The sequence below is a fragment of the Vombatus ursinus genome, unplaced genomic scaffold, assembly GCF_900497805.2.
Source record: "Vombatus ursinus unplaced genomic scaffold, bare-nosed wombat genome assembly UNPS02014170.1, whole genome shotgun sequence".
Taxonomy (NCBI): Eukaryota; Metazoa; Chordata; class Mammalia; order Diprotodontia; family Vombatidae; genus Vombatus; species Vombatus ursinus.
Genome location: NW_020953948.1, coordinates 2,051,397 through 2,069,862, shown reverse-complemented (window position 1 = coordinate 2,069,862; position 18,466 = coordinate 2,051,397). Strand labels below are relative to the sequence as shown.

Here is an 18,466-nt window from a genome sequence, read left to right as displayed (position 1 = left end):
TCTCCTTGACCTGGTAATTCAGGAATTTGGCTACAATATTCCTTGGAGTTTTAATGTTGGGATCTCTTTCAGAAGGTGATCGGTGGATTCTTTAATGACTACTCCGCCTCTGGTTCTAGGACATCAGGGCAGTTTTCCCTGATAATTTCTTGAAAGATGCAGTCTAGGCTCTTTTTTCAATCATGGCTTTCAGGTAGTCCAATAATTCTTAAATTATCTCTCCTAGATCTATTTTCCAGGTCAGTTGTTTTTCCAATGAGATATTTCACATTTTCTTCTATTTTTTTATTCTTTTGATTTTTTTTTTGCCTGATTCTTGATGACTAATAGAGTCATTGGCTTAGCACAGCACGGCACACAGTAGGTCCTTAATAATGTTGATTGACTGATGCAATACTGCACACGGACTGTCCCTCCAAAATGAACAGCTCAGCTGTGACTCCCATCCTCCTGTTTTTCACTCACTCACCTGGACAGGGATCACTGGAGTCCTTGCCCTCCAACATGCATGGTGATTCTCCTCTTTCCAACTGGAAGATCACATCTGGTTTAGACACCTGAAGTCCTGTTTATGGAGTGAGATGTGAAAAAGTACACTGGACAGTTATTCCAGAATTCAAGCCCAGCCTCTTCTGAGAGACCTTGGTTCAAATTTCACCTAACACTTCTTAGCTATATGATTTCACTTAATCACTTTCACAAGTGATTAAGATTTCACAAATCACTTAATCTCTTTGGGATTCAGTTTCCTCACTTGGAGAATAAGGATAAAAGTACTTCTACAACCTACCCTACAGGGTGGCTGTGAGGACCAAATGGGATAAGGAATACATAGAATGCTTTCCAAACTTTAGAATTTCACAAAAATGTCTGCTGGCATAACTATTAGTATTTTTCCATGTCAAGGAGAAGGTGGACTAAGAAGACCCAGCAGGTCACATATAGAAAGGATCTTTGTAGTATTATCTGTGTATTCTAGCTATGTATCAAGGCACTGACTTTCTGTCTCCCCCACCCCCATTCCAACCCCACTTAATTCTACTGCCTCTCCTCTGTTAACTATTTCCTATTTATCCTGTATATAGCCGGTCTGTTCATATGTGTTTAAAAGTTGTCTCCCCCATTAGACTGCAAGCTCCTTGAGGGCAGGGCCTGTCTTTTGCCTCTTTTTGCATCCCCAGCACTTAGCACAGTGCCTGGCACATAGTAGGTACTTAATAAATGTCTGCTGACTGGCCATGCCTAGAATGCCCTCACTCCTCAGCCCTACATCTTAGAATCCCTGGCTTCCTTCAGCTCAACTGGAATGCTACCTTTGCTAGGAGGCCTATCCACATTCCCACAGCAGCTGAAGCCTTCCCCTCTAAGGTTATCTTTCATCTTCTATGAATCTTGTAGATATCTGCTTATCTGCATGCTGTCTATCCTCTTAGAAGAGAAGCTCCCAGAGAGCAGGGACTGTTTTGGTCTTTCCAAAACCAGCCCTTACCTGGACAGAACCCATTCCATAGCCATCACGTAATTAGTGCTCACTGACTGATTATGTGTGACAGAGTGGAGAGGGTCTCCAAAGGAAAATGTGCTCACAAGACCTGACCTGAGAGAGAAATGGGGGTGGGGGCGGAGAAGAGAGGGAACAAGTAGTTCTATGGCACCTACTCTGGGCCAAGCACTCTGGGCTAAGCTCTTTACAAATACAGTCTCTGATCCTCACAACCCTAGTGGGCAGGCACTCTTATCATCATCCCCATTTGGGATGAGAATCTTTCGTATTTTCAGTTATCTGCCTTGGTCATTTGGGGGAAAATGCTTGAAGCTGGTGGAAGAGTGGGGAGGGTGAAGATGGGACAGGACCATGAAGCTGCCAGTTTCTAGTAGTATGAAGCAAAAGTCTTTCTCCAGGAAACAAAGAACAGAAACACCCTTTGTCTTGATCCTAGAAGGATTCAGGAATCTGTATTACGTACTATATTAAATAGATGCTTAGACTTCACAGAACATCAGAGTTAGCAGAGTACTTCAGAAACACCCAGGGCTCTAGAAATTGAGACAAGAAAGACTGCCATGTGTGAGCACATACACCTCCTCCTAAACCCTAGCGTCAGGTGAGGGGGGTAGAATTCTGAATTACGGAGAAAAGTTGTCCTTACCCAGGGACACCAGGTTCCTGTAATTGTCGAGCATCACTTCCTTGTATAAGTCCCTCTGAGCAGGGCCCAGGTGCCCCCACTCTTCCCTGGTGAAGTCCACCGCCACATCCTTGAAAGTCAATGTTTCCTAAAAATCCAACAGACCAGAAGTGATCTCTTATAAAGATATCCTTGGGGAAAACAGAAAGTTAGTCTGGTTGAGAAGGAATGGTGCTCACAACATTCAGGACTCTCATTATTCCTAATCAAATACCTCAGAAACGCCTACTATGGGCCAAAATTTGTACTGGATTGAATTTACATCTAAGGTAGTTTTGTTTCATCATTCAATGTCAAGAGTACATTCTGAAGGGCAGCTAGGTGGCGCAGTGGATAGAGCACCAGCCCTGGAGTCAGGAGGACTTGAGCTCAAATCCGACCTCAGACACATAACACTCACTAGCTGTGTGACTCTGGACAAGTCACTTAACCCCAACTGCCTCGCCAAAACCAACAAACAAACAAACAAAAAGAGTTCTGGGTCACCAAGCAGGCCTAAAACAAGTCACATCCTCTTGTACTCACGTGCTCTTAGCCTTGTGTCCTGATACTCACCTCTAATAAAGTCATTTGGCTCCACTCAATCCAGACAGATGTGCCCTACCCAGGAGGAGCTTAAAAGGAGGAAGCGCAATGTAGAGGAGCCCACCTTTCTCACAGAAACCCCGAAAAGGATCTGAGAAAGGCCAAAGATAAAGAAGACTGAAAATAAATGGAAGGCCATCATGCGGTCCAAACTGGACAAGACGGTCATAAGCACAAGAAGCAGGTGGGAGTTATGACACAACACAAGTCAGGTAACGTGCCCGTCGGGAAAGTTGAGAAGACAGGTCAGACCAAGGGAGCCAGGGTAGATGCAGGCAATCAACCCAGAGGTCAGCAGAGGCAGGGAGAGGAGTGAAAGCCTGCTAGCCAAGATACACACAGAATTGACAAAAATATGTAGTAACAAAGGATACGTCTCTTCTAGGGAATGACGTTCTAAGCATTGTGCTAAGTGCTGGGGGTGCAAATAGAAACAGCGAGACAGTCTCTGCTCTCAAGGAGCCCTCACTCTGATTGGGGGAGGCGACCACTAAACAAAGTTCCACTGCAGGGTGAATGACAAGGCCTGAAAGTCCTAAGGGTTCATCAGCGGGGCAAACGGCAAGGCCCAGGAATCATTCTTAAGTCCAACAGATAAATAGTTGAAGGATATGAACAAGAAGTTCTCAAGGGAAGAAATTCAAGCTATCAGTACTTATATTTCTTAAATGCTCCAAGTCGCCAAAAACAGAAGGAATGAAAATTAAAATAACTGACATTCTACCTCATTCCCTTCAGACTGACAAGGGCAATAAAAGCAGAAAATGATACTTGTTGAGGGGCTGTGCACAGACACACACACTAACACACCGTTGGTACAGCTATGTTTTAGTCAAGCCATATGGAAAGGAATAATATCCCAGAAGTCACTAAAACGTGCATGTCATCTGACTCATCAGAACCTTCCCTGATGGAATGGTGTGGAGGCAAGAACTACCTCGCACCCTTTCCCCTTACTACCTTTTTAATTTGCCAACATTCTCCCAACTCTGGGCTTCCCAGAATACATCTGGGGTGCTCTGATGTTCATATGACTTTCTCCTCCTTTATTGGAATATATAGAAATGCCAGTGATTTATGTGGGTTTATTTTAGAGCCTGCAACTTTGCTAAAGTTGTTTATTATTTCAAGTAGTTTTTTGCTTGATTCTCTAGGTATCCATGTCATCTGCAAAGAGTGATAGCTTTGTGTCTTCTTTGCCTATTCTAATACCTTCAACTTCTTTTTCTTCTCTTATTGCTACAGTTAACATTTCCAGTACGATATTGAATAACAGTGGTGATAATGGACTTCCTTGTTTCACCCCTGATGTTACTGGAAATGCTTCTAGCTTGTCCCCATTACATATTATGCTTGCTGAAGGTTTTCGATAGATGCTATTTATTATTTTAAGGAAGACTCCATTTATACCTATGTTTTCTAGTGTTTTTAATAGGAATGGGTGTTGTATTTTGTCAAAAGCTTTTTTTACATCTACTGAGATGATCATGTGGTTTCTGTTAGTTTTGGTGCTGATATGCTCAATTATGCTGATAGTTTTCCTAATATTGAACCAGTCCTGCAATCCTGGTATAAATCCTACCTGATCATAGTGTATTATTCTTGTGATAAGTTGCTGTAACCTATTTGCTAATATTTTGTTTAAAATTTTTGCATCTATATTCATTATAGAAATTGGTCCATAATTTTCTTTCTCTGTTTTGACTCTTCCTGGTTTAGGTATCAGCACCATATTTGTATCATAAAAAGAATTTGCTAAGACTCCTTCTTCACCTATTTTCCCAAAGAGTCTATATAGTATTGGAATTCATTGTTCTTTAAATGTTTGATAGAATTCGCATGTAAATCCACCTGGCCCTCGAGATTTTTTCCTAGGGAGCTGATCAATGGTTTGTTCAATTTCTTTTTCTGAGATGGGGTTATTTAAGTATTTTACTTCCTCTTCTGTTAATCTGGGCAATTTATATTTTTGTAAATATGTATCCATTTCACTAAGATTGTCAAATTTGTTGGCATATAGTTGGGCAAAATAATTCCTAATTATTGCTTTAATTTCCTCTTCCTTGGTGGTAGCTTCACCCTTTTCATTCTTGATACTAGTAATTTGGTTTTCTTCTTTCTTTTTTTTAATTAAATTAACCAAAGGTTTATCTATTTTATTGGATTTTTCATAAAACCAGCTGTTTTATTTATTAGTTCAATAGTTTTCTTAAATTTTATTAATTTTTCCTTTGGTTTTCAATATTTCTAATTTGGTGTTTAATTGAGGGTTTTTAATTTGTTCTTTTTCTAGTTTTTTAGTTGTATGCCCAATTCATTGATCTCCTCTTTTTCTATTTTATTTATGTAAGCATTTAGAGATATAAAACTTCCCCTAAGAACTGCTTTCCCTGCATCCCCCATCATTTTCCCCCTTTCAGTGAGACAAAGGACCACAGGCCTTACCATCAGCCAGTGCCCTATGTCCTCCAGAACAACGGCACTGTCACTCAACCAAATGATGATCTACGGAGCCCTGGGCCTTGCCATTTGCCTGCTGATAAGCCCCTAAGACTTCCAGGCCTTGCCATTCACTCTGCAATGGAACTTTCTTTTACTTGTCTCTCCCAATCAGAGTAAGAGTTTCCTGAGAGCAAAGACTGTCGCACTTTTTCTTTTTGAATCCCTGGCACTTACCATAGTGTTTGGAACATAGCAAGTCCTTAATAAATTCATTTTTCTTCATTCATTCCCTATCAGTCACATAACTCAAAGAGATTGAAGAAAGAGAAAAAGGACCCAAATGAACAAAAAATATTTACAGCAACACTTTTTGTTGCAGCAAGAAAACGGGAGGCAAAGTGGATATCCATCCACTGGAGAGTGAATGAATGAATTACGGTATATGAACATAGTGAAGTCTTGTTCCATATGAGGAGCAAGGAAAGAAATGGATTCTGAGAGACCTGGGAAGACTTGTACGGACTGATGCAGAGTGCAGTGAGCAGAAGCAGGACCACCTATACAACTACCACAATGTAAAGAAAGACAAATTTGAAAGACTTAAGAACTCTCTGATCAATGCAATGCCTAACTATGATATTAGAGGACCAATGACTAAGAATGCTTTCCAGTGCCTGAAAGAGAGGTGGGAACAGGAGATGTAAATTAAGATACGTTTTCTGACATGGCCAATACGTGGATTTGTTTTGTTTGACTATACTTATCTGTTACATGGACTTTTTTTTTAGATTGGGGGCAGTGATCTTGCAGAGTGTGGAGTTAGTCATAGCATGGACAAAAAAAAAAAAGAAAAGAGACTTGTAGCATTTTTAAAAAATTCAACAGACAAGTATTTATTAAGCGACTACTATGGGCCAGGCACTGGGATTACAAGTCTGACGAATGAAACAATCTTTCCTAGAAATCAGCTTACTCACAGAAGAGAACAGGAAAGTTTAGAAGACAAAAAGGCAGTGTGAAAATATTTTGGAGGTTAGAAAAAATAATAACAAGACTCATTTGGAAGAACAAAAAGGTCCAGAATATCAAGGGAACTAATGAAAAGAAATGCAGGCGAAAGTGGACTAGCCATTTCAGATCTTAAATTGTATTATTAAGCAGCAATCATCAAAACTGCTTGGTATTGGCTAAGAAATAGAGTGGTAGATCAGTGGAACAGGTTAAGTATGCAAGACGCAGTAGTCAATGACTATAGTAATCTATTATTTGATAAACCCAAAGACCCCAGCTTCTGGGATAAGAACCTACTCTTTGAAAAAAAAAAACTGCTGGTAAAACTGGAAAAGAGTATGGCAGAAACTAGGCACTGATTAAAATCTCACACCATATACCAAAATAAAGTCAAAATGGGTTCATGATTTAGATATAAAGGCTGATACTGTAAGCAAACTGGGAGAGCAAGGAATAGCTTACCTATCAGATTTATGGAGAACAGAAGAATTCATGACCAAACGGGAAATAGAGAACATCACAAAAAGCAAAATGGATAACTTTAATTACATTAAATTGAAAAGTTTTTGCACAAACAAAGCCAATGCAACTAAGATTAGAAGGAAGGGAGAAAATTGGGAATGAATTTTTACAACCAGTCTCTCTGATAAAGGCCTCATTTCTAAAATATATAGAGAATCAAGTCAAATTTAAAAGAATACAAGTCCTTCCCCAATTGATAAATGGTCAAAGGATATGAACAGGCAGCTCTCAAATGAAGAAATTAAAGCCATCTATAGTCACATGAAAAAATGCTCTAAATCACTATTGATTAGAGAAATGCAAATCAAAACGACTCTGAGGTACCACATCACACCTATCAGATTGGCCAAGATGACAAAACAAGAAAATGATAAATGCTGCAGAAGATGTGGGAAAACTGGAACACTAATGCATTGTTGGTGGAGTTGTGAAATGATCCAACCATTTTGGAGAGCAATTTGGAACTATTCCCAAAGGGCTATAAAAACGTGCATACCCTTTGACCCAGCAGTAAGCACTTCGAGGGCTATATCCCAAAGAGATCATACAAATGGGAAAAGGACCCACATGTACCAAAAGTATAGCAGCCCTTTTTGTGGTGACAAAGAATTAGAAATTGAGAGGCTGCCCATCAATTGGGGAATGGCTGAACAAGTTGTGGAATATGAATGTAATGGAATACTATTATGCTACATGAAATGATGAACAGGCTGACTTCAGAAAAACCTGGAAACACGTGTATGATCTGATGCTGAGTGAAGTGAGCAGAACCAGGAGAATGTTGTACACAATAACAGCCACGTTGTGTGATGAGTAATGTTGATAAACTTGACCTTTCCGGCAATACAAGGATCTAAGACATCTCCAGAGGCCTCATGATGGAAAACGCTATCCACATCCAAACAAAGAACAATGGAGTTTGAATGCAGATCGAAGCACACTATTTGCTATTTTTTTTTCTTCAGTTGAGTTTTGTTTCCTCTTTCTGGTGGTTCCTCCAATTGGTTTTAATTCTTCCTTACAACATCACTAATGTGAAAATAAGTTTAATAGGAATGTACATGTATAGCCTATATCAGATTGTGTGCCATCTTGAGCAGGGTGATGGGGAAAGAGGGGGAGAAAAATTTTAAACTCAAAAGCTTATGGAAGTGATTGTTGATAAATCAAAATAAATTAATTAAGAAAATATTTTAGAGGCACCCTGTTTCCCAGACTAAGGCACAGCAAACAGGCTGTGCCCTGAGCTTGGCATAACAACAGTTCTTAGCACTCTGGATGATCTCACCTTCTAGCAAAGTGTATTTCTTTGACGAAGCACTAGGCATTCACCGAGGGACCTGAAAGCCGTCCATCACCATGCTTGACTTGCTCACAATCCCTGTTCCTTACAACAGGGAAGTGAACCGAACCAGGCACTGTCCTCCGCTATGAGACTATCCACTTGGACACTGTTCTCACAGAACCAGGATCATCTGCATTGTTCACAGGTGAGGCTACCATGGGAACAGCTACTTAGGACCCAAGAACAATTATGTCATCGTCCAGCCCGCTTATGTACATAAGTACTGTCTGTACCCTAATCTCAGGAAGGGGGAGGGGCTTCCACGTGCAAGTGTTTTCCTCATTCTGAAACTAATTAATTAGCTTCTTGATTCCTAACATACCAGGGTTTGGCTTGTTTTGATTTGGCTCCAGCCATCCTCAGGTTAGGGGCTTGTCCAGTCTGGAATGCATTTAACATTCTGTTGACAGCAGCTTTGAAACTAATGATAGAATTAAAAATATAAGCTATAGATCATGGAAATTTAGGGTCTGTATGCAATCCTCTTTTTGGGTTCTTTGTATATGGAAATGTTCATATTTATTGATCTCTATCAAGTCCAAAATAACAAAAAGGTTGGCTTGTTATAAAACTGGAAGTGATTTTAGTGTTGTTCTAGACTCATTCTCAGAAAACATCCACCCCAACTCATCCCTTTCTCCTATCAACCTATCATGATCTGCCTACCACACGCAATCCAGACTCTTTACCGATTTCCACAAATGACATGTTAATTCTCTCTCCCCAACTAACCAAATCCTACCTATTTTAAGGGCCAACTCAATATGTACCTCCTTTAAGAAGTCTTCCTTGATTTCCTAATCCCAGATCAACATCTTCCTTCTCTGAATCTCTAAAATACTCAGTTCTCATAGTCTGCACCTACTCAACTTGGTACTTAAAAAAGAACACTAGAAAATGCATGAATAAGATATATTAAATAGTTGGTCTTGCCTCTCAAGGAGACAGAAATATCTGCGATAGACAAGATTGTCAATTAAGAGTCTTTTTAACTACTCATGGCAGCTTGTTCAGTACTGAGTATGTAGGATTTTTAAAAAATGTTATTTTTAAGTTCCAAGTTCTCAGCCTCCCTCCATCTTTCATTTTTCATCCATTAAGAAAGCAAAAGGGCAGCTAGGTGGTGCAGTGGATAGAGTACCAGCCCTGAAGTCAGGAAGACCTGAGTTCAAATCTGACCTCAGACCAAACACTTGACACTTACTAGCTGTGTGACCCTGGGCAAGTCACTTACCCCCAACTGCCAAAAAAAAAAAAGAAAGGAAAAAAGCAAGAAATATGATACCTGTTATATATACAAAGTTATGCAAAACACATTTTTGCATTAGGCATGTTCCAGGAAAAAAAAGCAAGAAAAATAAAGGAAAAAACAAAACATGCTTCAATCAGTACTCTGAGTCCATCAGTTCTCTATCTGGAGGTGGACAGCATTTAACATCATGAGTCCTTTGGAGCCGTGGTGGATTACTGGACTGATCAGAGTTCCTAAGTCTTTCACAGCTGATTATCTTTATAATATTGCTGTTACCGTGTAAGGTATTCTCAATCTACTCACTTCACTTTGAATCAGTTCATATAAGCCTTTTCAAGTTTTTCCAAAACTATCCCCTAAATAATTGTTTACAGCACAATGGTATTCTATCACATTCATTTATTATAACTTGTCCAACCATTACCTAATTGATGAGTATCCCCTCAGTTTCCAATTTTTTGCCACCACAAAAAGAGCTCCTATACATATTTTTGTATATACAGATCTTTTCCTTTGATCTCTCCGGTAACAAGTATATAGTTGGGATATATGAACTCCTGAGGAAATAAATGGGCAGGGGCCAGAGGGAAAAAACATACAACATTCCTTAAGGTTCCAGTCTCTAGAAGGTAGATGGGAGTGGTGAGAGAATTGTCCATACTCCAAAAAACTGAATATTATTTCAACAAAGAAAATCCAACTCATTGTGAAACGATCCAACCATTTTGGAGAGCAATTTGGAACTACGCCAAAGGGCTATAAAGATGGGCATACTCTTTGAACCAGCAATAGCACTTCTAGGACTATATCCCAGAGAGCTCATGCAAATGGGAGAAGGACCCACGTGTACAAAAATGTTTATATCAGCTCTTTTGGTGGTGGCAAAGAATTGGTAACTGAGGGGATGCCCATCGATTGGGGAATGGCTGAACAAGTTGTGGAATATGAATGTAATGGAATACTATTGTGCTATAGGAAATGATAAGCAGGTAGATTTCTGGAGAACCTGGAAAGACTTGTAGGGTCTGATGCTGAGTGAAGTGAGCAAAACCAAGGGTACATTGTACACAGTAACAGCAACAGTGTGCAACCATCAACTATGACAGACTTATCTCTTCTCAGCAATTTGATGATCCAAGCCAATTTCAAGGGACATGTTTTTTTTGTTTTGTTTTGTGAGGCAACTGGGGTGAAGTGACTTGCTCAGGGTCACACAGCTAGTGTCAGTTGTCTGAGGCCACATTTGAACTCGGGTCCTCTGAACTCCAGGGCCCGTATTCTATTTGGCCCCACCTTGCTGCCCTGCTCAAGGGACTTGAGATGGAAAATGCTGACCACATCCAGAGGAAGAACTAAAGAGTCTGAATGCAGATCAAAGCATACTATGTTCACTTTTTTTGTTGCTTTTTTCTTTCCTGTAGTTGCCCTTTTTTTCTGATTCTTCTTTCACACTATGACTAATGTGGAAATATGTTTAACATGATTCTACATGTATAACATATCAAATTGCTTGCTGTCTTGGGGAGCGGAGAGCGAAGGGAGAAAGGGAGAAAAATTTGGAACTCAAAATCCTATAAAAGTAAATGTTGAAAACTCTCTTTACATGTAATTGGAAAAAAATACTATTAAGCTGAAAAAACTAACTCACCTGACACCTAGATGTTGGCATCACAGGAGCCATTCTGTTTTGGGTAAGTGCAGAATCCTCAGAAGGCAGAGCTGGGAAGGAGAAAACATGAGAGGAGCCTGCATTTCCTTGACCCCAGACAAAATTAGAAACCCCCACCCCCAACTCCATGAAAGGATTTGAGACTAGATCAGGGGTGGGGAACCTGCAGCCTTGAGGCCACACGTGGCCCCCTGGGTCCTCAAGTGCAGCCCTTTGATCGAATCCAAACTTCACAGAACAAATCCCCTTCATAAAAAGATTTGTTCTGTAAAACTCGGACTCAGTCAAAAGGCCTCACCTGGGGCCACATGTGGTGTCAACGCCGCAGGCTCCCCATCCCTGGACTAGGAAAAATAAACGGCCACCAGCGTGCCCCCTGCTCCCAGCATAAAGGAAAAGGGCCACAGGAGAGGCTGAATTTCACACTCCAATAACCAAAGAGTGGATTCCTGAGAAACATTCCTTCTGACCTCCAAACACATCTGCACGCTTCTACAGGCAAGGAGGTCACAGGATCCGGGAGTAAGGCCTAGGAGAGATTTAAGAGATCACGGCACCCCCTGTTTTATAGATGACCAAACCAAGGCCCGGAGGAATCATGCCGTTTGTCCAAGGCACAGGCGGCACACGGCAGAGCCAGGATTGGCATCCAGGCCTCCCAGATCCAGAGTTCTTACCAACGCACCGGGCAGCGCACGGGGTGGAATGGACTTCGAAGGGACCCGAGGCAGAAAGACTCACCAGTGACCATCGCAGGAGTGCAGGGGCGAGAGGCGACCAGGGCCGGACCAGGGTGGCCGCCGGACCACGGGGGAGAAGAGGGCATGGATGAGGGATGCTGCAAGGGTAACAGCCGCAGCCCGGCTGTGCAGGCGTGGAGGGGGCAGGGGATGGCTGTGAAGGCTGGATCCGGTCAAACGGCCGCCCTTGGGGACCCAGGGGCCCCTGAACTCGACCGTGAGCCCGGGGGGCTGGGGGAAAGGCGGCAGCTCTGTCGTGGGCACGCGGGGCTCCAGGTGTCCAGCCTGAGAAGGGAGGCCGGTGACCAAGCAGAGAATCATCGGCACGGATCTGGATGGTCGTTAAACCCACGGGTCACCCGGGGAATGGGTGCACAGCGAGGGTCGGAGGGCCCAGGACAGAGCCCCGGGGTCACCCAGGGTCAGAGGGCGTGATCTGGAGGAGGAGAGCCGGGCGGGGGGGGGGGGGGGGCCCGGGAGCCCGGGGAGGTGGGGGGGGGGGGGGGGGGAGGAGGCCCAGCCACGTCCCGGGCTGCAGAGGGGAATGAGGACAGGACCCTGAATAACTCCGCAGAGGGCGGTTTCGGTGGGATGTGCAACCAGACGCCAGAGGCAAGGAGCAAAGGGAAAGAGAAAGGCGAAGAGGAAGAGGAGGAGGGGGGGAAAGGGGCGGGGAAGCGCAGAGCGGGGGGGGGGGCGGGGCCTCAGCCAGCCCCGCCCCCGGCCGCCGGGGGAGGGCGGGGGCAGGACACCCGGGAGCTGCCCTGACACTCACCTGCCAGACGCCCTCGGGCCTCAAGCCTGAGGGAGAAAGACAGCTAGGAGGCGGAAGTCCTTCCGAGGGCACTTCCGGGCCCGGCTCTGACATTTCCGGCCGGTGCCGCCGACATTTCCTATGGTACCGTTAGGTCCCCGGCCAGAACAAAGACCACCTCCCCAAGGCCTTCTGGGAAACGTAGTCCAGAGGCCAAGAGCACCTTGGCGCATGCCTACACCTGCCAGCCCAGGGCACAGGATAAGGGCAGATCCTGGGGAGAGGGAACTCCAGGGGAAGAAGACTGGACGTTGGGACGGCTGCCTGGTGCTCGGGCCCCCACGAGTCACTTTATATCTATCTGTGCATTTCCTGTTCGTACGTGATACCACACTGGACCCTGATTGGCGTGTCATTTAACTTCTCCCTGCCTCAGTTTCTTCACCTCTAAAATGGGGATCACAGGGACTTTGTGAGGGTCAAATGAGATAGCCTATGTAAAGCATCTTGCGGACCTTAAAGCACTCCACACGTGATAGCTATTATGTGTGACAAAGGGGCAGCTTGGCAAGGTGGCTGTGGACCGCAGTGACCTTCAGCACCTCCTCATCTGTGGAATGCGGGGGGGCCCCCTCCCAGCTCGACCACTATAATCCTGCGCTGCAGGAGGTCCCTAGAATGTGAGCTCCGTGAGGACAAGAGCTCTTCCTTGATACCCCTGGCACCTGAAATGGATGATCTGCCACATTGGATCCCCCCCAGCCCACCTTTAATCTGAGCCTTGTTAATGAATAAATAATAGTGATGGGAGAAGCCTGGTATCCACTGAAACGGAGCAGTCTGGTCCAAGTGGTAAAGAGAAAAGAAGATTAACATCAAATATCACAAAAGTCCTTGTAAACGTGCAGGGGGTGACGCCAAGGCAGTTCACAGTGCATTTCCTGATGCTGATGGACAAGAGTGGCACCAGGAACATCAGAGCCACGGAACCCAGATCGCCGATCCTCCTCATCGGTCAGGGTCACCTGCAGTGACCTGGCTAAGAAGTCATGAGTATCCTCTGTTCAGTCTGTCCCGGGATCTAGGTTCATCTTGACAGCTGCCCCATGGTCTCACCCAGTCAGTGTTCCCTGCCCCTTCTGGGAGCCCCACCAGAGGGGCAATACCAGACTCCTGCATCTTTAAAAGCCATTGCTGAAGGGCTGCTTATTTCGGGGCTGAGTAAAGACGCCCTTTCATTTTTCATCAAGGAATTTAGTGTGGCCACAAAGTTAGAGCAAGTAACCCTTTCTCCAAGGTGGATTCACAGTGCTCATGATTGTGTCAACCTAAAGGGAATTCTCCAGTGTCCACAAAGGGCATGTCCTTAGGCTTGTGCCACTCAACATTTTTTACCAATGACTTGGAAGAATTCCCAGATGGCACACATTAACTGTTATCCAAAAGCTGAAAGGATCATGGAGTCAAAGATGTAGAGGTAAAAGAACTTCAGACTCCAATCAATCCAGCTCTGTTGAACCTGCGGTCCAAAGAGCTCGAGCCACCTGCCCAAGGCCATAAAGGTGTTAAGACAAGATTTAAACCACAGAATCTGAGAGTTGGGAGGCACCTCAGCAATCATCTTTACAATCCAGCCCATAAAGGAATCCATTCTAACACAACCCTACAAGTGATCTTCCGGGTGCTCCTTAGAGATCTCCAAGAAAGAAATAAGCAGGCAGATTTCAGAAAAACCTGGAAAGGCTTGCCTGAACTGATGCAAAGTGAAATGTGAAACGAGCAGACCCAGGAGTACATTGTACACAGTAACAGCAACATTGTGTGATAATCAGCTACGAATGACTTAGCAACACCATGATCCAAGACAATTACAATGGACTAAGGATGGAAAATGCTATCCACGTCCAGATAAAGAACTGATGGATTCTGAATGCAGATCAAAATGTACTATTTTCACTTACTTTAGTTTCTTGGTTTTTTTCCTTTTGGTCTGTTTCTTCTTTCAAAACTGTGACTAATATGGAAATGTTTTACATGATTGTACATATATAATCTCTATCAAATTGCTTACCATTTTAGGAAAAGTGGAGAGGAGAGAAGGAGGGAGAAAAATTCAGCACTCAAAATCTTGTAAAAATGAATGCTAAAAATTGTCTTTACATATACTTGGGAAAAAAATAAAATACTATTAAAAAAAAAGATCTCCAAGAAAAAGGCACCCACCATATCTTGAGGCAAACCAAATTATGAGGAAGTTTTTCCTTGACATTGAACCTAAATTGAAAATTTTACCCCAATTCTGACTCGAAATCAAATATTGTTTCCACTGTACCATGTGGCTGGATAGTCAATGGGTTAGAAAGAATACAAAAATTAAACTCATGTACAGGGTACTGTGCTAGGTACTATGGTCACAATGGCAAAAATGAAAAGTTCTCTGTCCTCATGGAGCTTACCTTCCCCTGGAGAGACACAAGTGGAACAGATAAATAAAGGGTAATTTGAGAAGGGAAAGAGCACACTAACAACTTGCTATTCATTTTTAAATTGTGGAATTAATCTGTTGTCTTATTTCTTTTAAGTCCCACATGTTTAATAATTTTTATCCTGCCCATAATTACAAAAAATAAAATATTCTTTTTTTAAAAAAAATAGTTTTGTGGGGGGCAGCTAGGTGGCACAGTGGATAGAGCACCAGCCCTGAACTCAGGAGCACCTGAGTTCAAATGTGACCTCAGAGCAAACACTTGACACTAACTGTGTGACCCTGGGCAAGTCACTTAACCCCAATTGCCTGAAAATAAAAAAAATTTTAAAAAATTAAAAATTTTGTGGTTTGATCTTTCTTTTAATTTTGATTACTGACCCAATGGGATTTATTGTGGAATAAAGTCCAACATGCTCTGCTATTTCCTTTTTTTTTCTTTTTTACCAAACTGCTAATCATTTTTCTCAGGAGTCTAGATAGGAGTTATTCTTATTTTTATTAGCAGTAAGAATAAAAAATCACCAGAACATAATTTAAGTCAACAGACATTTGTTTAAAGCCTACTATGTCCCAGGCACTGTGCTAAGTGCTGGGGATGCAAAGACAAAAAATTAGTCACTGTCAGCTTTGAGGAACTTAGAGTCTACTGAAGGAATACAACATGTCCATGGACAAGAAAATACAGATGGTATACAAGGCGATGCACATTTTAAGAGGTAGATAGCATTAACGCCTGAAGAGGCAGCAAAGGCCTGGTGGAGGGGTGGCACCCAACCTAGGAGCTAAAGAAGGATGGGAATTATGAGCAGTAGAGGCAAAGCAGAGTACATTCCAGACACAAAGAAGAGCCTGCAGAAAGGGACTCAGAGGGCCGACTGACTGCCGTATCTGAGGAATAGATAAAAGGCCAGATATACTGGAGAACCAGAGACTTTCAAAGAATCACAAAAATGATGAAGCATAGCAATCCAACGGAATTCCTAGGTTTACCAATTAAACTATATATTTATTTGCTGTCTGTGGACGAGCCTCGCTAAGTTCAAGAGGTCATCACCAGAATGGCGGTAGGGAGATGACATTTTTCAACACAGAAGCTTTTGGAGGCCTTCTCATCCACTCATGTCTGACTTTGTGACCCTGCGGACCACAGCTTGCCAATACTGTCCATGGGGTTTTCTTCACAAAGATACAGGAATTGTTTGCCATTTCCTTCTCCGGTGCATTAAGAAAATAGATATTAAGTGACTTGCCCAGGGTTCAGTTAGTAAGTGTCCAAGGCCGGATTTGAACTCAGGTGTTCCTGACTCCAGACCCAGCTCTTTATCTGCTGAGCCACCTAGCCACTTCCAAGGCCTTCTACTAGGAGACATTCTACTGGGTTTGAAAGGATCTGTGAAAAGAGGAGATAGTATCCATACAGATGACGTCAGATTTCCTTAAGAACGCTTATCTATATGGTACCTAATCACTTTACGCAACTGTAACATGAGGGCAGGAATTACATCTTAGCTAAAACGTGTATCGTCTTTCCTGCCTTACAGCGTTCTGCAAACAAGCACCTGATGAATGTTTCCTGAAAGCAATGCTTTCAAACCCTCTCCACTCAAAGACAAGCAGCGCTTCTCTGAAGGTTCTCTAGAATCTAACATTAACCATTCAGCCGATAATTTATCAAAGCTTGTTAAAAGCAGTACAGGGAAGAGATGAACTGATGATGGTATAAGGAGAAACAAGATGTTTGTCTCTAATGCAGCAAGGTGGCCAAAAGGTAAATAAAGTTCCTTAGCATCCATGGAGCTAAATGGGATACATGCGAAGGAATTTCTCAAAGTGTCCTCCATCATCACATAAAGCTAGAGGGGGAAGGGAGAAGGGGCCAGAGGAAGGACACTGAAGCCCAAAAAGTTATGCTATCTTATAATGCAGTGAGAAGCAAAAGTACAGAGAATGAGAGGTGACAGTAGTGCTTTGCTGTGCAAAGACCACATCTAAAGTATTGCATTCAGCTGCCAGTATCATGATTCAGGAATAACTCAGACACCCTGGAGTGTGTCCAAAAACTGGTAGGGAAGGTGAGGTTGAACAGCCTAGAGAAGAAAAGGCTTATGGGAGACTTGCTAGCAGCTTTCAGGTAAGTGCTGAGCTTTCATGTGGAAAAAGAATGCCATTTCTCCAGCTGCTGCCACCCACTCCAATTTGGCCCAAGCACCCAGAAGTACAGTGGCTGACTCAGAACATCTGACCTCGACTGGCTAAAACCAGATAAGAGCTTAATTCCCTATCCTGAGTTGGTTCTCTGCCAGCTGAGTGCTGGATTTCATGCCTCATATACACATTTCATTGCTCTTTTGATGTGTTGATTCTGTGGATTTTAAGAACAGCTATTTCTCCAAAGGAACATGCAGTGGTTATAGTTCTTAAAGAGCACTCTTAAGTAACTGTTAAGAGAGACAGCACTGGTTTTTCTGTGGGGAAATCAAGCGTGTCAAAGATCACCCAAAACCAAAAGAAAATGAACAATTTCACTGAAGTGAAAAGTTTAGTTGAAAATGAAAATCACAAGATGTGAAGCAACTATATGTGCAACCATCATCCCGGCAGCGACTCTAAACTCACCACTTAATCTTACTGGTTTGGCTCCACTTTGTGAAAATATGCCCATGGGAAGTAAAAAAAAAAAGCAAACCAAGAGATGTTGTTACAGTGAAGAGTGAAAAAAACGATAGGAAGTCGATAATATAGGCACAGAGGGGAGGCTCGTACTAGCTGATGCTCTCTGTTACGCCCACATGTTTTTAACCCGTAGGTCATAATAAATGCTGTAACATTAACTGGTGCCATGGACTTAGCTTTGGGGTCAGGCACCATCTGAGTTTTTACCAATTCATCCTGGCTGTGGACAAAACTTTGTGAAACGGGACCACAGGTGGAGAATTTCTCTCTTTGAACATTATACAAGACAGGGCATAGATTATCAACTTGGTGATATTAATATTGGGAAGAAGGAGATCTGGAGAAGGTTGGATAGTGGTGGCATTCCTGAAGGAATCTGTCACCCATTCTAAATGGGCTCATTTGGATACAGCAGGACTGATGACAAATAAGATGAGATTCTATATCTGAAGAAAGGAATGACAGGAAGGCCTACAAGGACCCTGAAAGAGTTCCTGATTTGAATGAGTAAAGACAAAGAAAATTCTTAAAATTCTTACATTTTATCTTAAATTGTATAGCTGGGTTAAAACCATGTTTTAATGATGGCTTCGTAAACCTGGAATAAAATGAAACACATTTAGCTGGCATCCAGAAAACAACCATTTTACTTTACGCAAAGATTCAGTGATGAAAGGTAAACCTGATATAGGCTCTAACAGATTTTTTAAAAAGATGTTTATAAGGGGCAGCTAGGTGGTGCAGTGGATAGAGCACTGACCCTGACATCAGGAAGACCTGAGTTCAAATCCAGCCT

General features: G+C 42.7%; 1 protein-coding gene across 7 annotated transcripts in view; it reads right to left on the bottom strand.

Moving 5' to 3' along the window:
* The window catches only part of LOC114041189 (zinc finger protein 420-like), a 31,455-nt gene extending 18,868 nt beyond the window's left edge, over positions 1 to 12,587 (bottom strand). The window contains exons 1-5 of one of the 7 annotated variants that reach the window (XM_027859506.1): positions 12,531 to 12,569; positions 11,314 to 11,544; positions 10,995 to 11,065; positions 2,151 to 2,277; positions 470 to 565 (exon numbers count right to left, since the gene is read on the bottom strand). In XM_027859506.1, the coding sequence (XP_027715307.1) occupies positions 470 to 565; positions 2,151 to 2,277; positions 10,995 to 11,027 (256 nt within the window). In that variant the 5' untranslated portion in view covers positions 11,028 to 11,065; positions 11,314 to 11,544; positions 12,531 to 12,569. The other 6 variants (XM_027859508.1, XM_027859511.1, XM_027859507.1 and 3 more) reach the window with 6 other exon arrangements.
* Positions 12,588 to 18,466: the final 5,879 nt, after the last annotated feature.